Source organism: Panthera onca, chromosome D4 (assembly GCF_046562875.1).
Source record: "Panthera onca isolate mPanOnc1 chromosome D4, mPanOnc1 haplotype 2, whole genome shotgun sequence".
In the NCBI taxonomy this organism is placed as follows: domain Eukaryota; kingdom Metazoa; phylum Chordata; class Mammalia; order Carnivora; family Felidae; genus Panthera; species Panthera onca.
The window spans coordinates 74,041,386-74,067,100 of NC_138351.1; the positions used below are offsets into that span (position 1 = coordinate 74,041,386).

The window sequence follows — 25,715 nt, forward strand, 5'->3', positions numbered from 1 at the left end:
ACTAGAATCTAATCTCCACAAGGGCAGAGATCTTGGATTTTGTTCACTGATGTTACTAAATGCCTAAAATGGTCCTGGCACATAACAGAAACTCAATAAATACTTGCTGAAGAGACAAGTTGAATGAGTCCGTGACTGCAAGTGTCCTGTGTTTAGACACTCAGTAAAGGTGGGAAGAATGATGTCACCTCTTGGAGCAATTACCTTTCAAAGTCTTGAGGTTAACAGTACTATTCTTAAACTTCATTAAGGGTGTTGCACACTTTTCCAAAAATAGATTTATTTTTAAAAACAAAAGTCAGACAAGTTTTATAGAGTCAAATTTTCCAGAGATAAACTAGAGTTTGGATTTCCACTTAGAGTGAAAGGTAAGCATTAGCTATCTCATGCAGAAGTATTTCTCTGCAAGAGTGAAACATTCTGCTTGACTTCAAGCACTCAATTCTCTAAACCTTATTTGTACTTCTGCCATCATTTTACTCCATTCCAGGGCTCTGGCATGCAAGATAATCTGCCTCTAAAATTCAAAACTTCCAAATTGAGATGAACGATTGTTGGGCTTGGGTTGGGGTTTATAACCAATTCGATCATTAATCATTTGTTCCCGGTTCTTGGGGTCACTGCTGAGCCCAATGGCACCTTCTCCATCACTGATTCCTACGACATCCACTTCTTCCTTTTGTTTCTTACGGTTCTGAAAGTATAAAAGTTTTAGGATTTAGGCAACATTCTTTCCATTACCAAACATTTAGCACCTACCATGCACTAGGCATACGGTAAAGTCTAGGGTTAAGGTCTATGGAATAATAAGCTGAAATCCTAGGTTTAAATGGATAATAAGGGTACAAGGGGGATACAGGGATATAGTGATAAAAGATATAACCCCTACCCTCCAGGATGTCACAGTCTAACTGGGAAACAGGTAAACAGACAGTGACAACACAGGGTGATCATGGCTATGACAGAGGAAAGTCCACGCTACCAAAGAGACACAAAGAAGGAAGAATTGGGTGTGCAGTGGTACAGCTTCAGAGCAGGAAGCTGCAATTAGAAAGATAAATAATAATGAGAAGATGGATGTTAGCTGAACGTACTGTGGTCATCATTTCACAATATCTGTCAATCACACCATCATCCTCTACGTCTTAAACTTACACAGTGATGTATGTTACTCCTCAATAAAACAAGAAAAAAAAAAAAGAGTTGGTAGACAAGAGGGAGAGAAGGGTGTTTCAGTAAATGTATTATTCAAGAGAACAGATGGAAAAATTAAGTGGTAAAGCAATAGCCACCAGAAATTAACAGTTTCCCTAACACCATGAGATTAAATGTAACACAGGAATACAAGGTTTTGTGCTATCTTATCAAAAGGCCTGTGTTTCAAGGTTTCATTTCGTTTTCAGGTAAAAGGGTTGGCTCTTACATCACAAGTGACTGCAGAATTCAAGTCCATGTCTTGGTTTGGTCACTTTTTTTTTTTATTTTTTAAGTAATCCCTACACCCAACGTGGGGCTTGAACTCACAACCTCGAGATCAAAAGTTGCATGCTCCACCGACTAAGCCAGCCAGATGCCCCTCAGTTTGATCATTTTCAAAGACAGACTAACCCTGATCCCATAACTACTACTACCTAACTATAAAGATGGTATTAGATAATAACATCCCCTGAGAGCATGAACAAACGTTTTATCCAGTGTGCATTAGGAGAGTGACTACTCTAGCCACTGGAATCCCCACTATTATTCACCACTTACTAATGAACTCCGCATGTAAGTGCCAAGATCATAGAAGTACACTGAATAAGATGTTACTTTATACATATATATGTATGTGTGTATATAAAATGACCTTTCCGAGTTACTCTCTAGTTAGTCTACATTACCAATAAGTAACATTACAAAGTTCACCCCAAATACCTTAGTGAAAACAGGTTAAAAGGCAAAGGATACTATCATTTTATAAGCCATGAGAAACTGAGAATGTCCAAATGGAATGAAATCATTTAAAAGGCTTCCCAACATGAATAACTGCTGACTGTTTCAGAATCCAGAGTCATCAAAATATAATTAAACTAATTTCAGTAACAAATGAAATACCAGTTTCTATTGGTTTCATTTAAGTTTAGTTTAAGGCAAAACTATTCCTAAGTTGCTCTAAAACAGGTCAAACTCACTGGATAATTGCCTTTAGTAGAAAGACTGACTCAATAGTGAGCTGATTCTGCAGAGTCAAAGTTCAGTATGCCAACACTTTATGAGACTCATTCCAGCTGAAGTTTAAACCATACTGAAAGGGCATTTCAGGGAAAGAGAACTGAGTGTGCAGAGGCACTGAGATTAAAGATAACTTGTCAGTGGAAGATAAAGTGGAGAGATGAGCAAGGACTACGCCACAAAGGGCCTTGTACACCATCCTAAGGAGTCAAGGAGTTATTCTGAGGGTTACTAAAGAATTTAAGTCTTATCAATGGACATCTAATACTGGGGGATAAGCTACACTTAAAAATACATACTGAGGGGCACCTGAGTGGCTCAGTCGGTTAAGTGTCTGACTCTTGATCTCAACTTAGGTCTTGATCTCAGGGGCATGAGTTTAAGCCCCACGTGGAGCCTACTTAAAAACAAAACAAAACAAAACAAAACATACGGAGTTCCTACCATCATACCAGACGCTGGGAACTCAACAGTGAAGCAGACAGACATGATTTCTACAATCAAGGCTCCTAATATAAATGCTTTTACAATAAGCAAATCACTGTAAATTATAACAAATGCTGTAAAGTAAAAGAATAGAGTGCTTTGAGAGACCCTAGTGAGATGGTAACAGCATGATGGGAATGACACCCTTAACTTGGGATAGGTCAGAAGCAGCATCTCAGACTGAGAAAGTGACATTTAAACAGACATGAAGAAAGGGGGAGAGGAAAATAACATGGGCAAAGGCCACGAGTGATAAAATAGCTTGGCATATTCAAGGAAATGGAAGAAAGCCAGTGTGCCTGGGGTACAGAGACTAAAGCAAAGAATGGCAGGAGGTAAAACCCGAGGGGCCAGAACATACCAAATCTTGTAGGCCATGGTAAGGAACTGAGATTTTATTCTATGTGCAGGAAACCATGAGTAGTTTTAAGCAGGGGAATGACATGATCTGAAAATTTTTAAAGATCATTCTAGAAACCTGATGGAGAATGGATTAACGAAACTAAAATGCAAGTAGGAAGACCATTTAAGACGCAACTGAGATTGTACAGAGAAAGATGATGGTTACTTGGACTGGGGTTGTAACCGTGGAGACGCACAGGGAAAAAATAAAGGGTAAGGAAAAGCTAGAACTCAGGAGTGACTTCTAGATTTCTGGCTCGAGCATCTATATAGATACCCACAAGGGAACACTGAGGTGGAACCGCCTTGAGGAAAAAAATCAAGAGGTTTTTTGTTCTAACGTGTTCAGTTCAGTAGGCTGAACGGTGACCTCCAAAGCTCTTAGGTCCTAATCCCTGAACCTCTAAATGTTGCCTTACATGGGAAAAGGGTCTTTGCAGATGTGATAAGGATCTTGAAATGGAGACATTATCCTGAATTATCTGGGTGGGCCCTAAACGCCATCACATGTATCCTTGTAAGAGAGGGCCAAGGGAGATTTCACAGACAGAACAAGAGAAAACAATGTGATCGTGGACACAGAGATTGAAGTGATGTAGCCACAAGTCAAGGAATACCAGTGGCTACCAGAAGCTGAGAGTCAAGGAACGGATTCTCCTCCAGAGCCTCTGGAGGGAGCATGGGTCCTGCTGACACCTTGATTTGGGACCACTCACACTGATTTCAGATTTCTGGCCTACAGAATGGTAAAAAAATAGATTTCTGTTGTTTTAAACCACCAATTTTGTGGTAATTTGTTATAGCAAGCCACAGGAAACTAACACATTAAGTCTGAGATGCCTGTAAAGCATCCAAATAGAGGTTTCAAATAAGCTATTGGTCTAAGCGTCTGGAGTTCAAAAGTTAAGAGCTATTGTTTTAAATATCCCTAAGGGTTCAAAAGTTGTACTCTTACCTCCAGGTCCTTTCGAATGCTCTCAAACTCCTCGATGTCATCAAGCTTCAGCTCCAGGCGGGTTGGTTTTCGCCGCAGCATAATGAGATCAACCCCAAGGGCCAGACCCAGTGAACCGTCAGCTGTTAGAAATAGCAGAGGAGGAAAAACTGGAGGGGAAAAACCTCAGCTACAAATACAAGATCAATTTGTCAGCATGCATGCTAAATGAACAGTGATACAAAAGACTCATTTGGGTTCACACAGACACTTTGATGTCATGATTATTACATGATGGAGATCTGTAACTCCGCAATTCCAAAAAAAACAGTTTTCAAGGAAAAAAAAAAGAGCAAGCTGCCTATAAAAGAGAATTCTAGGTAATAATCGCCTTAATCTTATGCTCCAGTCACATTTAAAAAAACATTCCACCTTAGAGAATAAAGTTAAAATATCACATCTTAAAAATAAATTAAATAAATAAATGATCACATCTTAATTTGGTATAGTTAGTGGGAGAGAACACGGCCGTTAAAGTTGTTCAGCTCTGTGCGAGAACTGTAAGAGATCTGTGAATCTGTAAGAGATTTCCTGAATACTGAAATCAGTTTACTAAATTTTAGGCAAACTCCATATAACTCACAATTCACGGGGTTATCCTCAGGGTCTAAATAGGTCCTAAATGGACAGGTCATTCATTAAACAAACACTTCTTGTGCTCCGGCTACAGAGTTGAAAGGCATAGTCGCAGTCTGTGGGGAAAACAAACACGTAAACAGAAAATTGCAACATACTCTAATAAGATGATGAGGATAACACGATGGCACCACACAGGCACCCAATCCAGTCTGGGCAGAGTGTGGGGTAGACAGGGATGTGGAACACTTCCTGGAGGAGATCTCTAAGCTGACTTGTGAAGGGCAGCCAGAGAAAGGAGGGTAAGGAAGGGCATTCCAGGCAGAGAGAACAAGTACGCCAAGAGGCTCAAAAGAACACTCTGAAAACCCAAGGTGATGCTTATGCTAACAAAAAACAATTTCCTTAAAGACAGTGAAACTCCCCAACTGAGTTCACAACCTGTTGAGGGCAACATCTTTATAGTCTCCATTGCCCCAAGTAGTGTGAATCTATAATAACCAGTCAGTAAATGTGTTGTTGAATAAACTAAGACACCCCAATTAGACGAAACGAACTTTTCTTGAACGCTGTGCTACGCTTTTCCACTCCCCTTCTTTGGACTTTTATTTTAACACAGAAACCCTCTGAAGCTGACAAAATTAGCTCTATATTAAAAATGAAGTCGAGGCTGTTCAGTTTGGTTAATAAATGTCAGCCTCCTATAAAAACTACGTGGTGAAAATTAAATGAGAATGATGTCAGTGAAAGCTCCTTTAGAGTATGTACAATTACAGGGGCGTCGGTCTGGCTCAGTCGGTAGGTAGTGCATACATAGTCTTAATCTCAGGGTCATGAGTTCAAACCCCATGTTGGGTGTGGAGCTTACTTTCAAAGAGTATGTACAGATATAAATTATTATCACATCTATCTAGGAAGTAGCTAGAGACTCTGAAGTATACGAAGGAAGAAATGTATCCTCCCTGGAAGCTTAGAACAGAACCGGCTGGCACATTACATTTCAAAATTGCTTTGTATGAAATCAAATACTATCTTGAATTCAATGTAAACAAATGGTAGAGGAAGCCAAAGTTCCAAGGGGGGAATAAGGGAGGAAAGAATATTTAAAAGGAAGAAAAACCCTGCTGCAGGTTTTCTTCACTTTTCTGCAAACTGTGAAAAGCTCGCCACTAGGAGGCAGTACAGAGTAACGGGCAAAAGCGCTCCCTCGGGAGGCCAAAGGGCAGGGGGCGAGATTCTAATGCCACCCGCCACTGATCTTGGACAATTAGTTTCATCTTTCACTGGCCCTTAGTTTCCTCAGGTTTCTGTACTCTGTTGTTGCATAGATTGAGCGACGTAATGCACAGCAAGTTCCCAGAACGTGACTTGGCATTTAGTAAACACTCAATAAACAATAGCTATTATTATTGTAATTGCCCTTGGGGAAGGGGAGGGCGGGCTGTCCAGCTCAAGAAACACCAATAGTTTAAGCATCTCCACCCCCAACACGGGGGCAAAACCTTTGCCTTGTTATCTCCGATGTCCCAGCACCCAGCGGAACCCAGGGCCACGCAGAGTTGCCCGGGCTCAGTTTACCTGACGCTTTCGTGGGCATCATCTCACTCGGAGTCAGACACAAAGACCGGGCTGAATACAAACTCCAACAAAAGCAGGCCGTACCTCCTCCTCCGGGTCTTTATTTTTACTTTGGCGCTAGAGGGCTCTTTGAGCCTAATCTGTCGCCACTGCTCAAATACACCAAAAATTCACCCAACTCAGAGGAAGGCCCTGGGACAACGTCCCCACAGCGGAGAACAGCACTCCCTCCGCAGCTCCAGAGCGGCACTCACGAGTCCAGGGAGAGGGTGTCCATGGCAACATGGCCCTCCGCTCAGGAGGCGTGAAGCCCCTCTTATTAGGGCCAAGAGCGACAACCGGCCTCGGAAGCCCTCCATTTGCTACCGGAGTTCAGCCCAGGGCCGCGCGAATCGACGCACCTACCTCTTTTCAACCCAGCTCAGCCTCTTCCCGGAACCCCGGCGCCCACCGCGAGTCTCCTGCTAAGCTCACTGGACTACACTTCCCAGACTGCTCTGGACCTCCCTCCTGCAGAACCTCGTCCTCCTCCCGCTTTCCTTAGAGGCTCTTCGATTGGCGCCACGACTCTCGCCTACTACGATTCCCATCATGCTACCCGTCACCCAGGACGCTGCGTCGGCCCTCGGCCCACTTCCGGTCGGTGACGTACTTCCGCTTTGCTGGGCGCGCGGTGGACGGTCTGAAACGCAGATCTCGGCTTCGGCTGGGGTTTCGCGGCTCCAGAGCTCGGCATGGCTTCCTCACGAGCCTCCTCCACGGTACGGATGTCAGCTCACTCCGGCAAGAAGCGCGAAGGGGGCTGGGAAGGTGTTCTTGGGGGTTGGGGCCGCTCGGGAACGGGCTAAGGCGGTGGAGGACTGGGGTGAAAGGCTGCGAGACTCGGTCCTGCCTTAGCGCAGCCGTGTTTTCCTGATCTCTGAGTGCTTGCCTGTGTTTTAGTTGATTTGCATCTCTAACTACAGCCCCTAACGGTAAATACCTCTTCCGACTGGTCCAAAAACGGAGCTCTGAAAGGGAGTAGTGTTGTGGCCCAGATGTATGTCTGTGTCAGACTTCTTAATTGTAATAAGGCCTTCCAGCTTCATGTCTGTTGCCTTACGACTGAAAACGTTTGAAATGTGTAGGCCGGTAACTAACTTGTTTCCCCTTAATAATTGCGTTGGTTATTTGTTATCCTTTCTTTCCCCTGTGATGAGCCGAAGCCTCGGGTGTTTCATAAAACCCAAGAAGAGATTGCCACCGAATGATGTGAACATGTGCCAAAGCAAACCTTTGATAGAAAAATTACCAAAAGTAATTCACTAGTTTTTCCAGCCTCTTCCTATCTGCAGAACCTAAGTGATTAAGAGACACCCCCCCCCCACCCCGCGCCCCACCCAATCAGTGAAGATACCTTAACTGGTGTCCAGCTTGTCCTTTGGGGAGGAAATAGGATTGAAGCTCCGTCCTTTGGGGGAAGCCTAGTGAATTGCTAAGACTGAGCCTTAAGTTAATCCAGGTCTTTGATTTAGCAGGCAACCAAAACTAAGGCACCTGATGACTTAGTTGCTCCCGTTGTGAAGAAACCACATATCTATTACGGAAGTTTGGAAGAGAAGGAGAGGGAGCGTCTGGCCAAAGGAGAGTCTGGGATTTTGGGAAAAGAAGGACTTAAAGCTGGAATTGAAGCAGGAAATATTAACATAACCTCTGGTAAGATGCAAATTGTGAGTCCCTCATTATCTTGGTTTTATAATGTCAAAAAATTTTCAATTAAATTTGCATCTTTATAAGGCCGTCCTTTGCCTACCCCAGTTAGCAACATCCAGAGAGACTTTTTCTTAAAACCTTTTATACAGTTTTTCTTCCATTCACTTGTTAGTAATTTTACCAGGAATTTATTCAGTGTATATTGAAGTTTATTTATTTTGAGAGAGAGAACTCGAGTGGGTGGGGCCCTGTTCAGCACAGAGCCCGATGTGGGACTCAAACTCATGAACCTAAGCAGAAAGTAAACCTGAGTTGCAAGCTTAACTGACCCATACACCCCTAATAAGTATGTGTTTGGATTCAAATTGATTCCATTTGTCTTCTGAAGATCTAACATAGTTCTGGCGTTGATTTGAAGCTACTGTGGTTTGTACCATTCTCCCCTTTTAGTTCTCCAGTTTTCACACTCAATGAAATCTGTTTTAAGTCACAAAACTAATAGTTATTTTTATTTTGAAAGAAATGAAACTAGAAATGTGTGAAGTAGAAAATGTAATCCTTATTAACTGGGTTTTTCAATAATTTAATAAAGCTGTAAAAATTTGTAATTTTTTTCATAAATGAAACTGTGATGTACAGATTGTTTTTATTTTTTATTTTTGAGAGAGAGAGTGAGTGCGCGAGCAGGGGAGGGGTCAGAGGGAAGGAGGGAAAGAAAGAATCCCAAGCAGGCTCCACACTCAGTGCGGTGCCCGACATAGGGCTTGATCCCACAACCCCGGGATCATGACCTGAGCCAAAATCAAGAGTCAGACAACTCAACCGACTGACCACCCAGGCCCCTCCAATTTTCCTGCCTTTTAAAGCTGTGCCGTTTAGTTTTTTGTGTTTGACACAATCTAATAAACTGAGAAACAGTAAACTATGAATTTATGTACTAGATTAGTTCCTAGAGGTATACACAGACTCCAATTATAAGACATTTATTTTTTCCCCTATTTGAAGAAGATCTGGTGATTATGTTGATGTTGCCTGTTCTTTTTATAGGAGAGGTGTTTGAAATTGAAGAGCACATCAGTGAACGACAGGCTGAAGTATTAGCCGAGTTTGAGAGAAGAAAGCGAGCCCGGCAAATCAATGTTTCCACTGATGACTCAGAGGTCAAGGCTTGCCTTAGAGCCTTGGGGGAGCCCATCACACTCTTTGGAGAGGGTCCGGCTGAAAGAAGAGAAAGGTGTGCCCTTTCTAAATTTTTACCCTCATCTTTAATCACAAGGTTCTACTTTCCAATTTCAGTTGATATTTGTAGTAAAACTTTAATAGAACGTCTTAGGTAATGTTAATAAAATATGTTACTCAGTTGTTTTTATATAGTTTAGCCCATGATCTAAGTAGGCCAGTTTTTTACTCCATTACTAATTTTTTTTTTCTAATCTATGAATAGGGTGTTAATATACGAACCCCCCTTCCCCAGTATGGAATTATGAGTTGGGTAAATATTTGTTGTCGAACTTGGAACATTTAGACAACACGCTTTCTTTGCCAATGACATGAAACATAACGATAAGTACTTTTTGGTTATTATTGAAAGGTTATTCTTCAGATGATGTTCCTCTTGTGATTTTAAGGTCACAGAGTCTCTTAGTGACAGGCTAGTCATACACAGTTATGAGGACCTCCCTTGTCTTTCCACTGTCCCATCTCTCCCTTTCATCATTTTTTTTTCCTGGTTTGCATGGTCTGTGTATTTAGTCACTAAACCTCTCCCATTATCTCGTGTCCATTTAATAGAACCAATAATGTTGGGCCTGTTTAAAAAGCAAGGGGGAAAAAAAAACCAAGAACACTGTGTACCAACCCAGTATCTTACAAAACCAGGCTGGCTGGCCACAAGGTGGGAGGAGCGGAAAAGAGGGGGCAGCTCTGGGCAGGTAGCTGGGGGCCAGGAAAGGCTAAAGGACAGACAGAAAAGGCAGCTCCCAGATGGGAGGGGGCTGGTTGTCCTAGTGGGGGAGGGGTGCAAACGGTACTTCAGAAGAGTGGAACTTGGGGAGGGGACCAGTCAGTGCTTTCTCTACCAGAGCACAGTGTTGGAGGAGGTGCTCTGTGCCACCGCTTGCCTACCCCTGGTACTAGGAGAACTGAGCCATGAGCCCTGGGTATGATGAGCTCCTCTGAAGCATGGATGACAGCCTGCCCCTCCCCCCCGGTCCCCTTTTCCTTGAGGCTCAGCTACTCCTCACTTACTGCATTTACTTTCTTTGGGCCCTTACCCCCTCATTTATTCATCAGCAAACCGACCACTGCCACATTGAAATTGCTCTTTATTAAGGTCACTAATTTATCTTTACTGAGAATAGCCCTGGTACACTGTCAGCTACTCCCTCTTTGAAACACTCCCTTTCATAAACCAAATCCTAATTTTTCTCCGATTTCTCTGGCTAATTCTTCTAAGCCTCTTTTTTTCCCTGCCTAACCTTTATATACTGCAGTTCTTTGTCTTGATTCTACACTCATCCTGGGCGATGAGATCCACTCCCGTGGCATTGTTTACCACGTATATTCTGAGGACTCCCAGATCCCTATTTGTAGCCTAGATATTCTGTAGGTACTTCAAACTGGACATGTATAAATCAAACTCATCTGTTTCCCTTCCTTGTCTTATTCTCCTTTTAAATAACATTACCATTCACAGTTTTCAGTTGCCTTACCTCCTTTGTAATCCGTCAGCAAAATCTAGTCTGTTCTAGATTTGTGCCCAAATGTACCTCCTCTTTTCTGTACCTTCATTGCTTTCACACCTAGACGATTGTAATAGTCCCAGATTTGTGGTATTGCTTGCTTAAAATCCAACAGTGTCTTCTTATTAAACATAGAGTAGGGGTGCTTGTGTGGCTTAGTTAAGCGTCTGACTCTTGATTTCATCTCAGGTCATGATCCCAGGGTCATGGGATCGAGTCCTACATCAGGCTCCTGACTGAGCGTGGAGCCTGCTTGAGACATTTCTCCCTCTCCCTCTCCCTCTCTCTCCCCACACTCCCTCTCTCTCCCCGTCTTTCCTCCGTCTCTCTCACTCTGTCTCACTCAAAATAAATAAACATTAAAAACAACAACATGGAGTAAAAAAACTGTGGATCATACTCTTTAATCTTTTGTGCCTCTCTTCCTCAATTTAATAGACTTAGTAGCCTTAAGGGTCTTCCTGGAATACTCAAACTCTTTTTTCTGTTTTTTCACTTAATTTTTCTTTTTGCCTTTTTTTTTTTTTTAAATGTTTGTTCACTTTTGAGAGAGAGAGACAGAGTGGGAGCATTGAGGGGCAGAGAGAGAGGGAGACACAGAATCTGAAGCAGGCTCCAGGCTCTGAGCTGTCAGCACAGACCCCGACGTCGGGCTCGAACCGCAAACCAGGAGATCAGGACCTGAGCCAAAGTTGGATGCTTAACCAACTGAGCCACCCAGGCACCCCTCCCCTCTCTTGCCTTTTAAAGCCTTTTTATTCTTTTGGTTTCAGCATAAGTGCCACCTTCTCAAAGAAGACTTTTATCACCTGACCCCTTATAAAGTAAGCCCCTTCTTTATTACCTCTCCTAGAACGTTACTCTCTCAATAGCATTTACAAAGGGTATACTTTTAGTGTTGTTTGTTTATCTTCCAACCAACAGCAAAGTCTTACTATGGCGACCCTTAGGTGAATGTCTCGAGTCCCTACTGCCTCTGTCTTAAATCAGACCACCATTAAGACTCCGGGGATTCCTAAATAGTAGACTGATTTCCCTGCCTTTATTATTCCCTCTTCAATCCATTCTCTCTACTTCCCCAGGGATCTTTCTCAAAGGTAAACCGTCTTTACCATGGCATGAGGAGCTCTTTGTGACCTGGCCCCTACTTCTGTTTGTAGCCCTAGCTTTCACCAGCCCTTTTCTGGCACTCGGTGCTCCAGCCATACTGAACTATTTGTGATTCCAAGTTCAACATGTTTTGCTATCTCCAGACCTTTGCATTTGTTGAACCCTCAGCTTCAGTTGTCCTTTCCCATTCTTGACCTGTCGACCTTACTAATTGAGGACTCAGTGTAGGGAACACCTCTCTGAAACCATCCCTGATTTTCCCTTCAAGCCTAGGTTAGGTATTTCTTTTGTTTCCCCTCAGTGCCCAGCAGTTACCACTGTCAATACTTACTATAGCGTATTGTGGTTCCCTGTTACTTTCTGTCCATCCACCTTCTCCCTTCTCCGCCCCCGTTCCCAACCCCCAGGATTATGCTACTTGGAATGAAGAACTGCTACTTAGTCGTTTTTGTACACTTAGCACCTCAGTGCATAATCCAGCATATTGTGGCATGGAGCAAAGGTTGGCTGTCTTCACAGACCAAGTGGTAGCAGTGTTGGGGCTCGTTGACTCTAAACTGAAAACAGTAATTGCTTATAGTCCAATTTAAGCAATCTCTAAATGAAGAAGACCGAGTGAAAGAAATCACACTAGAGGGATGCCTGGGTGGCTCATTTGGTAGAGCATGTGACTCTTGGTTCTTGGGGTCGTAAGTTCGAGTCTCACATTGGATCTAGAGATTATTAAAAAAATGAATAAACTTAAAAAAAGAAAAATCATGCTGGAAGTTTAGGCATGATATGACTCTTAATGTTGCCTTAAATGGAGAGAGTAGGGCAAGCTTTCTCTCTTCTTAGATACATTTTTCCTAGCTTTATCTCAACTCCATTTAAATTCTGATCTTTTTTGTTATAGGTTAAGAAATATCCTCTCAGTGGTTGGTACTGATGCCTTAAAAAAGACCAAAAAAGATGATGAGAAATCTAAGAAGTCCAAAGAAGAGGTAAAATATGTCTTTGGCGTCACAGTAATAAAATGAAGGAAATGAGGGGTTAGTTCTCTCATTTTCTGTTTTCAGGGTTTGCTTTGCTAGAGGGGAGGGAAGTTTTGAGGATTCTACCATTCAGGAATAGTTGTTGACCATAGTTTGTGGTTCCTGTGTGGGTATAAATGAAGGTAGGTAGGTTTCAACACATGGAAAAACCCATAGCATTCCTAGTGTAACTTCTAACAAGGAACCGGAAGCCATCCAATAAGAGTTCATAAAAACACAGTAGAGGGGCACCTGGCTGGTTCAGTCGGTGGAGCATATGACTCTTGATCTCAGGTTTGTGAGTTCAAGCCCCACATTGGGCATGGAGCCTACTTTAAAACACACACACACGCAGTAAAAAGCACACACGCCTGATTTCATCCTATGACTGAACTAATTCACCTTTTTTCTAGACAGTTACAATAGAGAACTGACAGCTATGAGGAGCAGGATGCTTCAGACTTAACATTTTTGCTCTTAATTTAAATTTCAGTATCAACAAACCTGGTACCATGAAGGACCAAACAGCCTGAAGGTTGCTAGACTGTGGATTGCTAATTATTCGCTGCCAAGGTACAGAGAGCCTCTAGAAGGAGAAAGAAGCATATTTTTTCTTGTTTTCTCTTAAGCAGTGATGGTCTGTTTTATAAAGACTGGTGGTTCTTAAATGAAACTGATGGTAGGAATACTTGTGTGGACCTTCGTTTCCAGTCTGTCTGTTCACAGTAATGTTTCTGTGTCACAGGGCAATGAAACGCTTAGAAGAGGCCCGTCTCCATAAAGAGATTCCAGAGACAACGAGGACCTCCCAGATGCAAGAGCTGCACAAATCTCTCCGGGTAAGATGCTCTCAGTGATTGTCTAATATATTAAGGGCTCTTAACTACACATTAGATTGCCTACTTCGGTCTGCCTCTTGGAAGGTACAGGCAACTGTGGCACTTAAGGCGGCAGGAACCTGCTGTAATTAGGACTTAACAGAGGCCTGTGGGTCTACACTTCAGTTCCCCTTGAATATGTCAAAGCTGTACTTTAGCCCTCTCTATGGTTTTCCTGGGTGTGTTGAGCTGACACAGAAACTAGTGATACTGCTAGTGTAAAAGACACATGTGAGTTCCAGGTGAGCCTTAACTCCATTCGTTAACATAAGTATCTCCTAACAACAAAAGTGTAAAAGAATCTTGTGGGGGCGGGAGGGTGGCTAAAACCAGAAAGTTGTTTTTTTTATTGTGGAAAAGCCAAAAAACTCTTGGATCAGCCTATTAATGATTACTGTTTGTCTTTTTTTTTTTTTTTTTAAGTCTTTGAATAATTTCTGCAGTCAGATTGGGGATGATCGGCCTATCTCCTACTGCCACTTTAGTCCTAATTCCAAAATGCTGGCCACAGCTTGTTGGTAAGTCCCATTTTACCGTGATATTTTTTCCTAAATGGAGGATAGGTTCGGGGGGGTGGGGGATCAGCCTTTTTCTTAGGTGCTCATTTCTGTGTCCTTTTCCTCTGCTTCTCATGATCGTACCAAAGTAGAGATGCCAGTACTTTCCCCTTATATTATACAAGATAGTCTGGGTATAATACTTCTGCCTGTTCACAAGGGACACCAGAGACCCATGACACACCAGTCATGCTCTTGATGCTAGCGTTTTGGAGCAGATAAATAGTGGATTTATAGACTGACCAGTATCCACACCTCAGTAGAGCTTTTCTTTTTAAGTTAGATAGCCCAGGCAAGGTACTCTGTAAGCTTCAGTTGCTTTATGTGTAAAGGAGGATGAGATAATGTTGTAAACCATTTTACCTTAATAGTGCGCCTTATGTGGTAAGGACTCAGTAAACACGAATTACTGTTTGTTGTTGTTGTTTTCTAGTTATTGCCACATATGCAGAAAGCCCTTAGGATGTGATAATTTTGTTGTTCTATTTAGTGATTCAGTTATTTTCCTGGGACATGGCCATCAAGTGAGAAGAGAAACTTCCTTACTTTGCATGCACAGGAACTTCTTGACTAGATAGAAATTGAGCCTGGTTCAGGAGAAAGCGAAGGACCTACACAAATCCCCCGCCTCTCCAAGCCTCCGCTACCTTCCTTAGAAGTAGAAATGATCATTCCCACATTATGTACCTCACAGGTCTATTATAAGGATCACTGAGATGATAGGAATAAAAGTAATTTGTTGGAAATTTTCTGAAATAAAGTCTTTTTAAAAAATTTTAGGGACTTCGTAAGTAGTAAAGTGCTCTTCATATTTAAGGATTTAGTATGATTATTGATATTACTGTTGGATAGTTTAATTTGTCCTATCTTTCCTCACCGATCACTCTAGACGTTGAGGAGAATAGCTTGTACTATATTAACTACAGTCCTGTAGAGGCCTCGGGTTGCGTGAGACGTGCATATAGCTTTCTTCTGTAAACCATCAAATGATAAGCTTTCTTTTTCTGTGTGCCACTGTAAAGTTTTTTGGGGGTGAGAAGAGATTGTGCTTTAGGAATGTTACCAAGGTACCTTTTCCTTCCCAGACCAACCCTGGCTGAGATGCTTTCCTTTGTATTTGATAGGAGTGGGCTTTGCAAGCTCTGGTCTGTTCCCGATTGCAACCTCCTTCACACTCTCCGAGGTGAGTTAGAATCTTGTTTGTATGTCACTCGTTTTCCCAGCGTGAACCCTCTTCAGACAGTGAAACTAATACTCTGCCTGACACTCAGACCCAGTGCACACAAGATTAATTTTTGATTTGAATTGACAGGGTTTGGTTTTCTCTGACCACAAGGTGGGAACATAATGACCTTATACACAAACCACTATTCTCTCGTGTACAACCCCACTCTGGCATTGTACAGTCTCTAGACCAAATAAATAAAGGTTGTTTGTGTTTTGCACCTTTTTTATTTTAAGTTTATTTATTTTGAGAGAGAGGCAGTGTGAGGGTGAGGGAGCAGAGAGAATCTGAAGCAGGCTCTGCATTGTCAGCATGGAGCCCGATATGGGGCTCGAACTCAGGAAACCCTGAGATCATGGCCTGAGCTGAAATCAAGAGTTGGACACTTGACCGACTGAGCCACCCAGGTGCCCCTTTGTTTTGCTTTTTTTAATGTAATTTAAATGTTTTGGTGTTTTTTTTTAAGTTTGTCTTTTATTTTGAGAAAGAGCATGAGTGGGGGGAGGGCAGAGAGGGAGGAAGACAGAATCCCAAGCAGGCTCCACTCTGCCAGTGCAGAGCCCAGAACAGGGTTCAAACTCAAGAAACTGAGATCATGACCTGAGCTGAAACCAAGAGTCAGACGCTCAACCAACTGAGCCACCCAGGCACCCTTGTAATTTAAATATTGATTTAAGTTAAAACAGTTTTTTTTTTTAATAGTTGAGTAGTCACCCTACTACTCTTACCTGTCCACATGTTCTCTAATACTTGTCTGTGTTACTCATCATAGTCTGTTTTCACACATAAATTATAAGGAGTAGGGACCCGCTTCTGGGAAGGGAGGGGAATAAATTAAAAAAACAAAAAACAAAAAACGAGTGGGGACCCTTTAACTTTCATCTCTTACACCCCTTCAGGCCATAACACAAACGTAGGAGCAATTGTATTCCATCCAAAATCCACTGTCTCTTTGGACCAGAAAGATGTCAATCTGGCTTCTTGTGCTGCTGATGGTTCTGTGAAGCTTTGGAGCCTTGACAGGTAAATATTACTGTTCTGTCGATACTGCAGTCACTAAGGTAAATAATTGCTTGGTTGGTCCTTGGGACCTGAAAATCTGGCATTTAACTCCAGAGATGATCTTGAGAGTCCAGGGAGCTTGGTGTGAATGTGGAATGTAGGATTTCTTTCTTAGACCTGTTCTCACCAAAGGAGTTGGATCCAGTTTTTCTTATTTGTTAACTTTGGACCTCGATTTTTGCCTCTAACATAGTGGCCATTGTTTTCCCACTCCAGTTATTCTGGAAAGATATATTTACACCTCCTATGCAATACATTGACATTGGAGAAATGCACCATTTGGTAGATTGACTAAAGATAATATTCTTGGCAGCACATTGGTTCCTAGCAGATGGGCACAGGGGAGAGGAAAGTGAAGTTCTGTCTGACAGTCTTGCCAAGGAACTGATGTCTCCTCCCAACTGCTTCCTCCTTTGCCTAGCCTGTATTCTCCCGTTATAACAGTTGATGTTGTTGTTGTTTTTAACATGTTTATGATGGTTGTATTCCAAAAAATTTTTGAAAGCACTTTGCTGGCTAAAAGAAATCTGAATTCAGTTGCTTAGTTTTTTTTTTTTTTCTTTGGGAAAGCACATGAGACTTTAATTTCAGGTTTCTGTAGAGGGCTAATTAGTTTCTCCATCCTTTGCCAGATAGGGTCTGTCTTCTGAGCAGAGCAAGTTTTAATTGGCTTCATATCACTTAGCAATATTTGTTCCCTAGGGCTTTGATTAGCTCTATGTATGCACATTGACAAAGTTCCCTTTTTAATTGCCCTCCTTAGGGTTTGTGTTTATTTCCTTTCACTGGTGTTTCAGAACTTTTTTTCTGTGATTACTGGGGAGGAGAATTTAATGGTTACCAAAATGAAACTAAGCGTCTATTTAGGAGTTCCTTTTTTCATGTGGATCCTTCAACAAGCTAAAGTTTGAGGAAAATTTATCTGTAATCCACTTGCACCAAAACTGTTTGATTTCTGTAGCTTCATATCTCCATCAAAGTATGTTTTCTTTCTAGAATCTTAACACTCCTTTGGTGTAAGGAGACTATTTTGCTTGTCAGGCTGAATTATCTTTTATTTTTCTCTAATCGTAAATGAGAACAGCATTAAGAGTTGATTATCGGGGCACCTAGGTGGCTCAGTTGGTTGGGCGTCTGACTTAAGCTCAGGTCACGATCTCACAGTTCGTGAGTTGGAGCCCCGCATCAGGCTCTCTGCCCCTCCTCTTTCACTGTGTCTCTCTCTCAAAAACAAATAAACATTTAAAAATTAAAGAGTTGATTATCACAGTGAATTGAGATATAGAAAGATAGATAGTTGTTTATCGAAATACTTTGGGCAGTTTTGCCTTGTAAGCACATGAAATAGTCCCAAATCTTTTAAAACTTGGGAAAGTAACATAAATTGTTCCTTAAATTAAAAAAAAAAAAAAAGCCTTGCATTTTTAATAAACTATGAGTTTAGTTACATAGTCTATTAAATCATACAGAATGGGTACATCAGTCACAACAGTTAACAAATTCAGTGAACATTTATGACTATAAAATAGCTTACTCACTTGTATTTGTGTCTTTTTCAGTGATGAACCAGTGGCAGATATTGAAGGCCATACAGTACGTGTGGCCCGTGTAATGTGGCATCCATCAGGACGTTTCTTGGGCACCACTTGGTAAGCCATCCTGTTCTGTTCATACAGGCCCATGGCATGTTGTTAACCTTTACGACTAACTGCCAAGTAAATTTTAAGAACAGAAATCTTCAAGTAGGATTTTCTTGGACTGCAATGACTCAAAATCCGAAAAGAGGATTATAAAGTTATTACCAAGTGTATTTGCTTTTGTTTTTTTCTTTAGTTTTTTTTTTTAATGTTTATTTATTTTAGAGAGAGAGAGAGACATAGCAGGAGCAGGGTAGGGGCAGAGAGAGACAGAGAGAGAGAGACCCCGAACTCCTAAGTGGGCTTCAGGCTCTGAGCTGTCAGCACAGAGCCTGACACAGGGCTCAAACCCATAAACCTCAAGATCGTGACCTGAGCCGAAGTTGGGTGCTTAACCAACTGAGCCACCCAGGTGCCCCCAAGTGTATTTGCTTTTAAATTGCAGTTAATCAGAAATTTCAGTCACTAATTGCCAGAAAACTAAAACTTTCACTTTTTTTCTTTTTTAAGGGAGTCAGGGAGGGGCAGAGAGAATCTAAAGCAGGCTCCATGCTCATCGTGGAGCCCGATGCGGGGCCCAATCCCATGACCCTGGCGTCATGACCTGAGCCAAAATCGAGTTGGACGCTCAACCAGCTGAGCCATTTAGGTGCCCCATATTCTCTTTACCAATGTTTTGTTTTGTTTCTGCCACACGTATTGTAATCTCTCTGCTTACAAATCAGTCTCCCTTTCTGGAGTACTTGGCTGGCTCAGGCAGTAGAACATGGGACTCTTGATCCCTGATTTATAAGTTCAAGGCCCATGTTGGGTGCAAAGATTACTTAAAAATAAAATCTTTAGAGCCGTCTGGGTGGCTTAGTCGGTTAAGCATCCGACTTCAGCTCAGGTCATGATGTCACAGTTTGTGAGCCCTGCGTCGGGCTCTGTGCTGGCAGCTCCGAGCCTGGAGCCTGCTTTGGATTCTGTGTCTCCCTCTCTCTCTGCCTCTCTCTGGCTTGTGCACACAAGCACTCTCTTTCTGTCTCTAAAATAAACATTAAAATTTTTTCAGAAAAAAGATAATAAAATCTTTGTTAAAAGAGTGCAAATTGGTTTCCTTTTCTGGTTCTGTAAGTTCATTGAGGGCAGAATGTGTTAAAGAACTTTTTAATTGAGATGTAATTTACATGTAATAGAATGGACTTATTTTCATGCACTCATGTAACCCACATTCCTTTTAATAGAATATTTCCATCACCCTAGAAAGTTCCTTCATGTCCCTTCCTAATGGACTCCCCGCTTCCAGAGCAACCACTGATCTGATTTCTGTCGCTGTAAATTAATTCTGTCTGTTCATACTTTTTATTCTTTTGTGGCTGGCTTCTTTTAGTCAGTATAATGTTTTTAAGATTCATTTATGTTGTGTGTTTCCTTTTTTTTTTTTTTTTTAATTTTTTTTTTTTAATGTTTATTTATTTTTGAAAGAGAGACAGAGACCAGAGACAGCATTAATAGGGGACGGGCAGACAGAGGGAGACACGGAATCTGAAGCAGGCTCCAGGCTCTGAGCTGCCAGCACAGAGCCCAATGCGGGGCTCGAACCCACAAACTGCTAGATCGTGACCTGAGCTGAAGTCAGATGCTTAACCGACTGAGCCATCCAGCTGCCCCAGAAGTTTCTTTTTATTGCTGAGGAGTATTCAGTTGTGTGACTCTGCCACAGTTTACTTATCCCTTGTCTTACGAAGGACATTTGGGCTTTTTCCAGGTTTGGATCACTCAGAATAAAGGTTTCATGAACATTCTCATATAGTGCTTTATACGAACATATTTTTGTTGTTTAAGGTGTTTTTCGTTTTTTGCTTTTTACGTTTGTTTAAGTAATCTCTACCCCAATGTGGGTCTTGAACTCATGACCCTGAGACTGAGTCACGTGCTCCACCAGCTGAGCCATCCAGGTGCCCCTCTAGTTGCATTTATTAAAGAGACTTTGTTTTCCCTATTGAAATGGTGTTAATGGTCTCATTTGAATATCTTTGACCAAAATTGTGTAGGTCTCTTCCTATACTTTCTCATCTGTTGCATTGATCTATTTGCTTATTGTTCTTTGTCTCTCCAGCATCAGTTGAAGGCCCAACAAATAGTCAGTGAGTAAAAAAACTTAACAGTTGAACTGAGAAAGAAAGAAGGCAACAGCCTTTGCTGGGCCATTCTTAGGAAATTGTATTCTTAAAATAGCCACTGAAGTAAGTTACTAGGAAGTCCATGGTTTCCCAGTTAGCACTCAAGACAGATATGCTTAGTTGTTGAGGTATTGTTTATACCAGAAAAGAATTTCTTGTTAATACGGTTGTACAAGTAGTTTCAGAAGCATAATTTAAGTTACAAGTGTTTGTAACACATTGTAGGAACTGAATATCTGCTAGTTAATTTCTAATTAATTTTTTTTTGTAGCTATGACCGCTCATGGCGCTTATGGGATTTAGAGGCTCAAGAGGAGATCCTGCATCAGGAAGGCCACAGCATGGGCGTGTATGACATCGCCTTCCATCAGGATGGCTCTTTGGCTGGCACTGGGTAAGCCCTCTTCCACATAGCCAGGGGCAGCTCAGTGGTTCGCCTCTTATGTATCCTTGCTTCCACGGAGAAATGGATTCAGAGTGTTCATTTATAAATTCTTTTGTCAGGGGACTGGATGCATTTGGTCGTGTTTGGGACCTGCGTACAGGACGGTGTATCATGTTCCTAGAAGGCCACCTGAAGGAAATCTATGGAATAAATTTCTCCCCCAATGGGTAAAATAAACTCATTGAATGACAGGTGGGAAGGGTTATTGGTCACAATGTATCTTTGTTTCTGACTTCGATACTACACCTGATCCACAGCTACCACATTGCAACCGGCAGCGGTGACAACACCTGCAAAGTGTGGGACCTCCGGCAGCGGCGCTGTGTCTATACCATCCCCGCCCATCAGAACTTAGTGACCGGTGTCAAGTTTGAGCGTAAGTTTTCCTCCTGGTTTGCCCGTTCACAGGACAGACAGATTGTACTTCACGGGATGCAGGCTAGGCTTTGGCTTCACTCGGAAGTGTGACAGGAGAGGATTTGGCCCCTGGTGAAGAAGGAGCAAATTCTAATTTCCTTCGCCGTAGCGTATTTTCAGACACAGCTCTGGCACAGCTTGCTTCTTGTTTCAGGAAGTAAAGAAGACTTTCATAAATGCTTTGAGTCATTTTTTTTTTTTTCCATGAAAGTTGTAAGCACTGAATCCTTAATATTACTGTGAACAGATTGTCAGGGAAAGAGCCAGAAGAACTTAATAATGTTACTTGTTTCCCTAAGTCTGCTTGTAGTCCCATTTTCCTGGAGGCCTTATAGGAATGTAGATGAGAATGTTGGACTTTTCTAAATGGGGAAATCCCTTCTTTTTCAAAATCATATGTTCTAGCAGATTTTTGTGCTTTTATTTTCTTTGCTCTTTTGATATGTGAATTCCTCAAGCAGCTCCCCTTTTCTCTTAAAGCTATCCATGGGAATTTCTTGCTTACTGGTGCTTACGACAACACAGCCAAGATCTGGACACACCCAGGCTGGTCCCCACTGAAGACTTTGGCTGGCCATGAAGGCAAAGTGATGGGCCTAGACATTTCTTCTGATGGGCAGCTCATAGCCACTTGCTCTTATGACAGGACCTTCAAGCTCTGGATGGCTGAATAGGCAGGACCGTGGAAAAAGGACTCTAACCTCAAGCTCTCCCTTAAGAACCATTTTCAAAAGAAAGGGATTGATATTTTTTGTCCTATCACGTTTTTTGCCAGTTATCGTGTGTAGACCCTCTAAAGAATTGGATCTCCGGGCCTCCCTCCACTCCAGGTAGGCAGCCAAGCCTCTGGGTGTTGATGAACCCATTTCATAGTTGAAATTTTAATTTTCATCTTCAAGCCCTGCCATGGACTGCGTAGACATTGTTTTTTGTTAATCTTTTGTTTGAATGCCTTGTTGCCTCCTTCACAGCACTCAGGATTATGACTGGCTCCATTTTTAATTTTGAAACTTGGCTTTCCATTACATGGTACATGCTTCAGGACTACATGTGACCCACAGAGCAAGGTGGCTGGCCTGTAGTCTGGAAGCCCTCAACTTAAGAGGCACTTCTCACCACACACTGGTTAACCGATGCCTGACAGTGGGAACCTTTCCTCTACCTTGAGAAGGGAGATGAAGAGGTAGACCACAGCTGTGCTCAGGGCGATGCAGCAAAGAAGATTTTACCTCTTCCTGTTGAGTTCGAATGGAATGCTCACTGCAGCAGGAAGCTCAGAACTGAACATTGGCCCTGTCAGAAAATAATCCTCCATTTTGCTCTGAAGTTTGGCATCCTTCGTGTCAGCCCAAAGCTAAGCCGTCGTGTCAAGATGCAGTGAAATTTGTAGGACACAAACGTGAAGTCTGTGTTGTGCCACCTCCTCTGTGTTGGTTAGAGGACGCACCCTGTGTGTCCAGGTGACTGGAAAAAACCCTAGTGGGCATTCCTGAACATAAACCTTTTCTTTTTTTTCTTTATTACACACTTGCTACAGAGTAAAATTCTGTCATAAAAACTGTCCTTTAAAAACTTATTTTGTATCGTTAAGCATTTTCTGAATCGCAGCCATCGGTCCATAGAAGCCCCCCCCCCCCTTTTTTGTTGTTTTTGGTTTGAGATACAACGGATGATATTAAATATGGCTTATTCCAGTTCCAGTCTCCTTATAGTTTTTCGTAGAGACTGTTGGACTGTGGGCCAGACTAGCAGTGAGGCATGTCTGGACTCTGTCATTCGTGCTCCTTGGTCCTGCAGTGGTTACCTTCACCTCTGTCCATCCCAGATGTCCAGCCACTGAGCACTGGGAGGACACGGTCCATTCTCACAAAATACAGGAATTCGGAAGAAGAAAGGCATTTGAGAAAGGCTTATGTGATGGCTTTTCCTTAAATGTTGAAAACACTTTCATTTGCAGTTCCAGAGAGCTTGACAGTGGCTTTGTCTGACTCTCCTTGGCAAACTGTGAGTGTGTGATGATGTAGCTAAATATTCTGTTTCATCTAACTTTAATTATAACCAGATAGTTGCATCTTTTGAGTACCTGTTAAGCTTCTGAATTACCAGCTCTACCCCCTCTTGGGCACTTGGCATTTCACTATTATTTAAGTATTAATGGGCTCTAGTTTCCTCCGTAGTTGGCCACGAAAAATAATTCTTGGTTACTTCTTTTGTAGTATGCATGCATGAACTAATAGTGAACATTAGTGTTTTAGCATGCAATTTGGGTATAGTGTGTTAACAAAGGTTTTTCGTTTTTCAAGTTTGAATTTTACTATTAGTTCCATTAAACTTTTTTTTTTTTTTGGTTGTTCCAAGAGATGTAGAGGTAGCAGTTGGGTGAGCACATTTTCACGTAAGCCTTTGGCAAAACAGTTACCTTGTGGAATATACATTTGTGCATTGGAAATATTGTAAGGAAATAGCTGAGGAGCATAAACCAAATGTAGCATTTCCTAATAACAGTGAGATAAATATCAGAGCCACCACTTAACGGACCTAACTTACTGCCTAGAGACTGTGCCAGGCATGTTCAGACACCTCATTTAATCCTCCCAATCTTCTGAATTATTCTCCTTTGATAGAGCCGAAGCTCAGAGAAGTAACTTGCTCAAGGTTACCCCATCAGTGAGTGGTGGAGCCTGGCCTGTCTTCTGTGACCTTATGAAGAGCTTTCATAGGGCTTTACTGAGTACGTTGGCACCGCCGGCCGGACAGAATGACCAGTCTGGTCAGCGTGGCCTATTTCCGGTACACATTTTAGCCACTCTACCCTTTATACCTCCCTTTTGATGAGTCGCTGCATCTCTGCGTCTGACTTCATGCCAAAGGGAATTACGGTAATTTCACCACTTCTGCCTCATGAACTAATGAAGCACCTATAGTGTCGACAGGAAACTGTCTTGGGGTAGATATCTTGTTGTGTAGAACTTTCTTAAGCATTGCAGCGAGCCTTCGCATCCCTGACCTGCGGAGTGCTAAAAGCCAGAAGCACAACCCACCCCCTTCGTTGGACTAGCAAAATGCTTCCAAACATTTCTGCGTGCCCCAAGTTTAGAACTACTGAGTGTGAAAATAGAAGACGCCCTCGTGTTAAATATACCCCTCCCTACCCAAAAAACTCAGATCTACATTTTTCCTTATGTGGATGGTCTATCAGCCACTGCAAGAGCCGCTGCAATGCTATTTTGACTAAAAGGCTTCACCACTTACTAGCTGGGCGACCTTGAACTAGGTAGCTAAACTTGCGGAGCCTCAGTTTCATCTGTAAAATAGGGATGAGGCTTCCCTCACTCAGAGCAGTAAGCTCCAGTGCAGAGTGGTCGTTCTGGGCTTCCGCCCCCCACCAGCTCCTGTCCCTTTCCTCATGGCTCAGAGAACATGGGAGATCACTGCCTAATTTACCTGCCACAAGGTTAAGGAGCAAGGACGTGTAAAGAAATGAAGTCAGTGGGGAGAGGTTGAGTCCCAGCTTCAGTGCAATTATCTTTGATGGCACGAATGGAGAGGTAGGTGCTAGTCCCCTGGTGGGTTATGTAGTGGCTTTCCCATTTTGTAATGGAGAATTTTCACCTTGGCCCTTAACACCATTTGATTTTACTGAACACAAAATACAGGTCTTGGCTATTTTGGAATACCTTGTACGCAAAGATCCCTTAATTTATAGAAGCTAGTTCCGTTAAGCACAAAGCTTTATTTAGAACAAATAAAACCAACTCAGTTTCTGACTCTGAAAGTTTATTCCACAAATCAAAATACCCCTCAAATGTTGTCTTTTCATAATTGTAATGGTGTTTTAACCACTTTGAGATTGTTCCAGAACTGTGGGCCACTGGACAATATTAAAACTGGGGAAGAAGAAAGAGTTTTAGATACTGCCTAGGTGGCAATTTAGAGTTAAACCACCTACGCATCTAGTTTGCCTTGGTACTGGGATTAAGTCCCATGAAATGAAAACTAGCATCTCTGTCTGCATGGCCTGGGATGGAGCCCTCTATCCAGGGCTTCTGCCCTACCTCTTGAGGTCAACTGCCTGGAGCAGGGGAGTCAGCTCTGTCCAGCATCCAGGCTTAATTAGGGCCTCTGCCCCTACCCGGAGGAATAAAAACCTTTTCTCCAAATCGCAGATTTCTTTTGATCACCTTTACTCTCGACACTCCAGAAGCCACACACCGACAAGAGGTTGTCCTGTACAAGCAGCTGAGGAAACATGCCGTCCTTGCTGGTAGAGGCTCTCTGTGACCCATGGATATCCTATCCTTCCCTTCCCCTAGTTCTGACACCACATCGACCAAGTGGTTGTTGAATGAGTCAGTGCATGAGTTCGTGACTGCAGGTGGCAAGACTTCTAAAGAGAAAACTGAAAGAAGGCACACGCCTTTGCTCACAGAATTGAGGCTCACTTTCCAAAATTGTAGCAAGATATAACTCAAATGTGAACCGAGTTGGGAGCAACTCCAGTGAGAAATGCACCTTTCTGGGCC

The 25,715-nt window shown here is 42.4% G+C and overlaps 2 protein-coding genes across 7 annotated transcripts; one reads left to right on the forward strand and one right to left on the reverse strand.

Annotated features, from left to right (window-relative positions):
- Nucleotides 1–263: 263 nt before the first annotated feature.
- Nucleotides 264–6,793, reverse strand: CDC26 (cell division cycle 26). 4 transcript variants are annotated; one of them, XM_081790939.1, is made up of 4 exons: nucleotides 6,656–6,793; nucleotides 4,831–4,946; nucleotides 4,058–4,179; nucleotides 264–694 (listed from the first exon to the last, which is right to left on the reverse strand). In XM_081790939.1, exons 3-4 carry the CDS (start codon nucleotides 4,136–4,138, stop codon nucleotides 518–520), a joined length of 258 nt encoding a protein of 85 aa, XP_081647065.1. In that variant the 5' UTR covers nucleotides 4,139–4,179; nucleotides 4,831–4,946; nucleotides 6,656–6,793; the 3' UTR covers nucleotides 264–517. The 4 variants fall into 4 exon arrangements, with proteins under 4 accessions (XP_081647065.1, XP_060464945.3, XP_060464946.3 ...); XM_060608962.3 differs by lacking the exon at nucleotides 4,831–4,946 and adding an exon at nucleotides 4,680–4,788 and having other exon boundaries at nucleotides 6,656–6,791; XM_060608963.3 differs by lacking the exons at nucleotides 4,831–4,946; nucleotides 6,656–6,793 and adding exons at nucleotides 4,680–4,788; nucleotides 6,251–6,630.
- Nucleotides 6,794–6,884: 91 nt separating this feature from the next.
- On the forward strand, nucleotides 6,885–25,660 carry PRPF4 (pre-mRNA splicing tri-snRNP complex factor PRPF4). 3 transcript variants are annotated; one of them, XM_060608951.3, is made up of 14 exons: nucleotides 6,885–7,011; nucleotides 7,768–7,945; nucleotides 8,990–9,176; nucleotides 12,689–12,776; nucleotides 13,300–13,379; nucleotides 13,552–13,645; nucleotides 14,108–14,202; nucleotides 15,366–15,424; nucleotides 16,366–16,489; nucleotides 18,088–18,177; nucleotides 20,602–20,724; nucleotides 20,835–20,942; nucleotides 21,033–21,151; nucleotides 21,673–25,660. In XM_060608951.3, exons 1-14 carry the CDS (start codon nucleotides 6,985–6,987, stop codon nucleotides 21,864–21,866), a joined length of 1,566 nt encoding a protein of 521 aa, XP_060464934.1. In that variant the 5' UTR covers nucleotides 6,885–6,984; the 3' UTR covers nucleotides 21,867–25,660. The 3 variants fall into 3 exon arrangements, with proteins under 3 accessions (XP_060464934.1, XP_060464933.1, XP_060464935.1); XM_060608950.3 differs by having other exon boundaries at nucleotides 6,896–7,011; nucleotides 7,765–7,945; XM_060608952.3 differs by lacking the exons at nucleotides 6,885–7,011; nucleotides 7,768–7,945; nucleotides 8,990–9,176; ... (1 more) ...; nucleotides 13,300–13,379; nucleotides 13,552–13,645 and having other exon boundaries at nucleotides 14,113–14,202; nucleotides 15,327–15,424.
- The last annotated feature ends 55 nt before the right edge of the window (nucleotides 25,661–25,715 follow it).

Excerpts from the sequence above, each read along its gene's own strand:
- CDC26 (XM_060608962.3), bottom strand. The coding sequence starts at position 4,731 with ATGACCTGTCCATTTAGGACCTATTTAGACCCTGAGGATAACCCCGTG. Across the intron at positions 4,180-4,679 it reads TGAGGATAACCCCGTGAATT|CTGACGGTTCACTGGGTCTG; the intron begins GTGAGTTATATG and ends TATTTCTAACAG. Across the intron at positions 695-4,057 it reads GCATTCGAAAGGACCTGGAG|AACCGTAAGAAACAAAAGGA; the intron begins GTAAGAGTACAA and ends TTATACTTTCAG.
- PRPF4 (XM_060608950.3), top strand. The coding sequence starts at position 6,985 with ATGGCTTCCTCACGAGCCTCCTCCACG. Across the intron at positions 12,777-13,299 it reads CTAAGAAGTCCAAAGAAGAG|TATCAACAAACCTGGTACCA; the intron begins GTAAAATATGTC and ends TTTAAATTTCAG. Across the intron at positions 13,646-14,107 it reads AGCTGCACAAATCTCTCCGG|TCTTTGAATAATTTCTGCAG; the intron begins GTAAGATGCTCT and ends TTTTTTTTTAAG.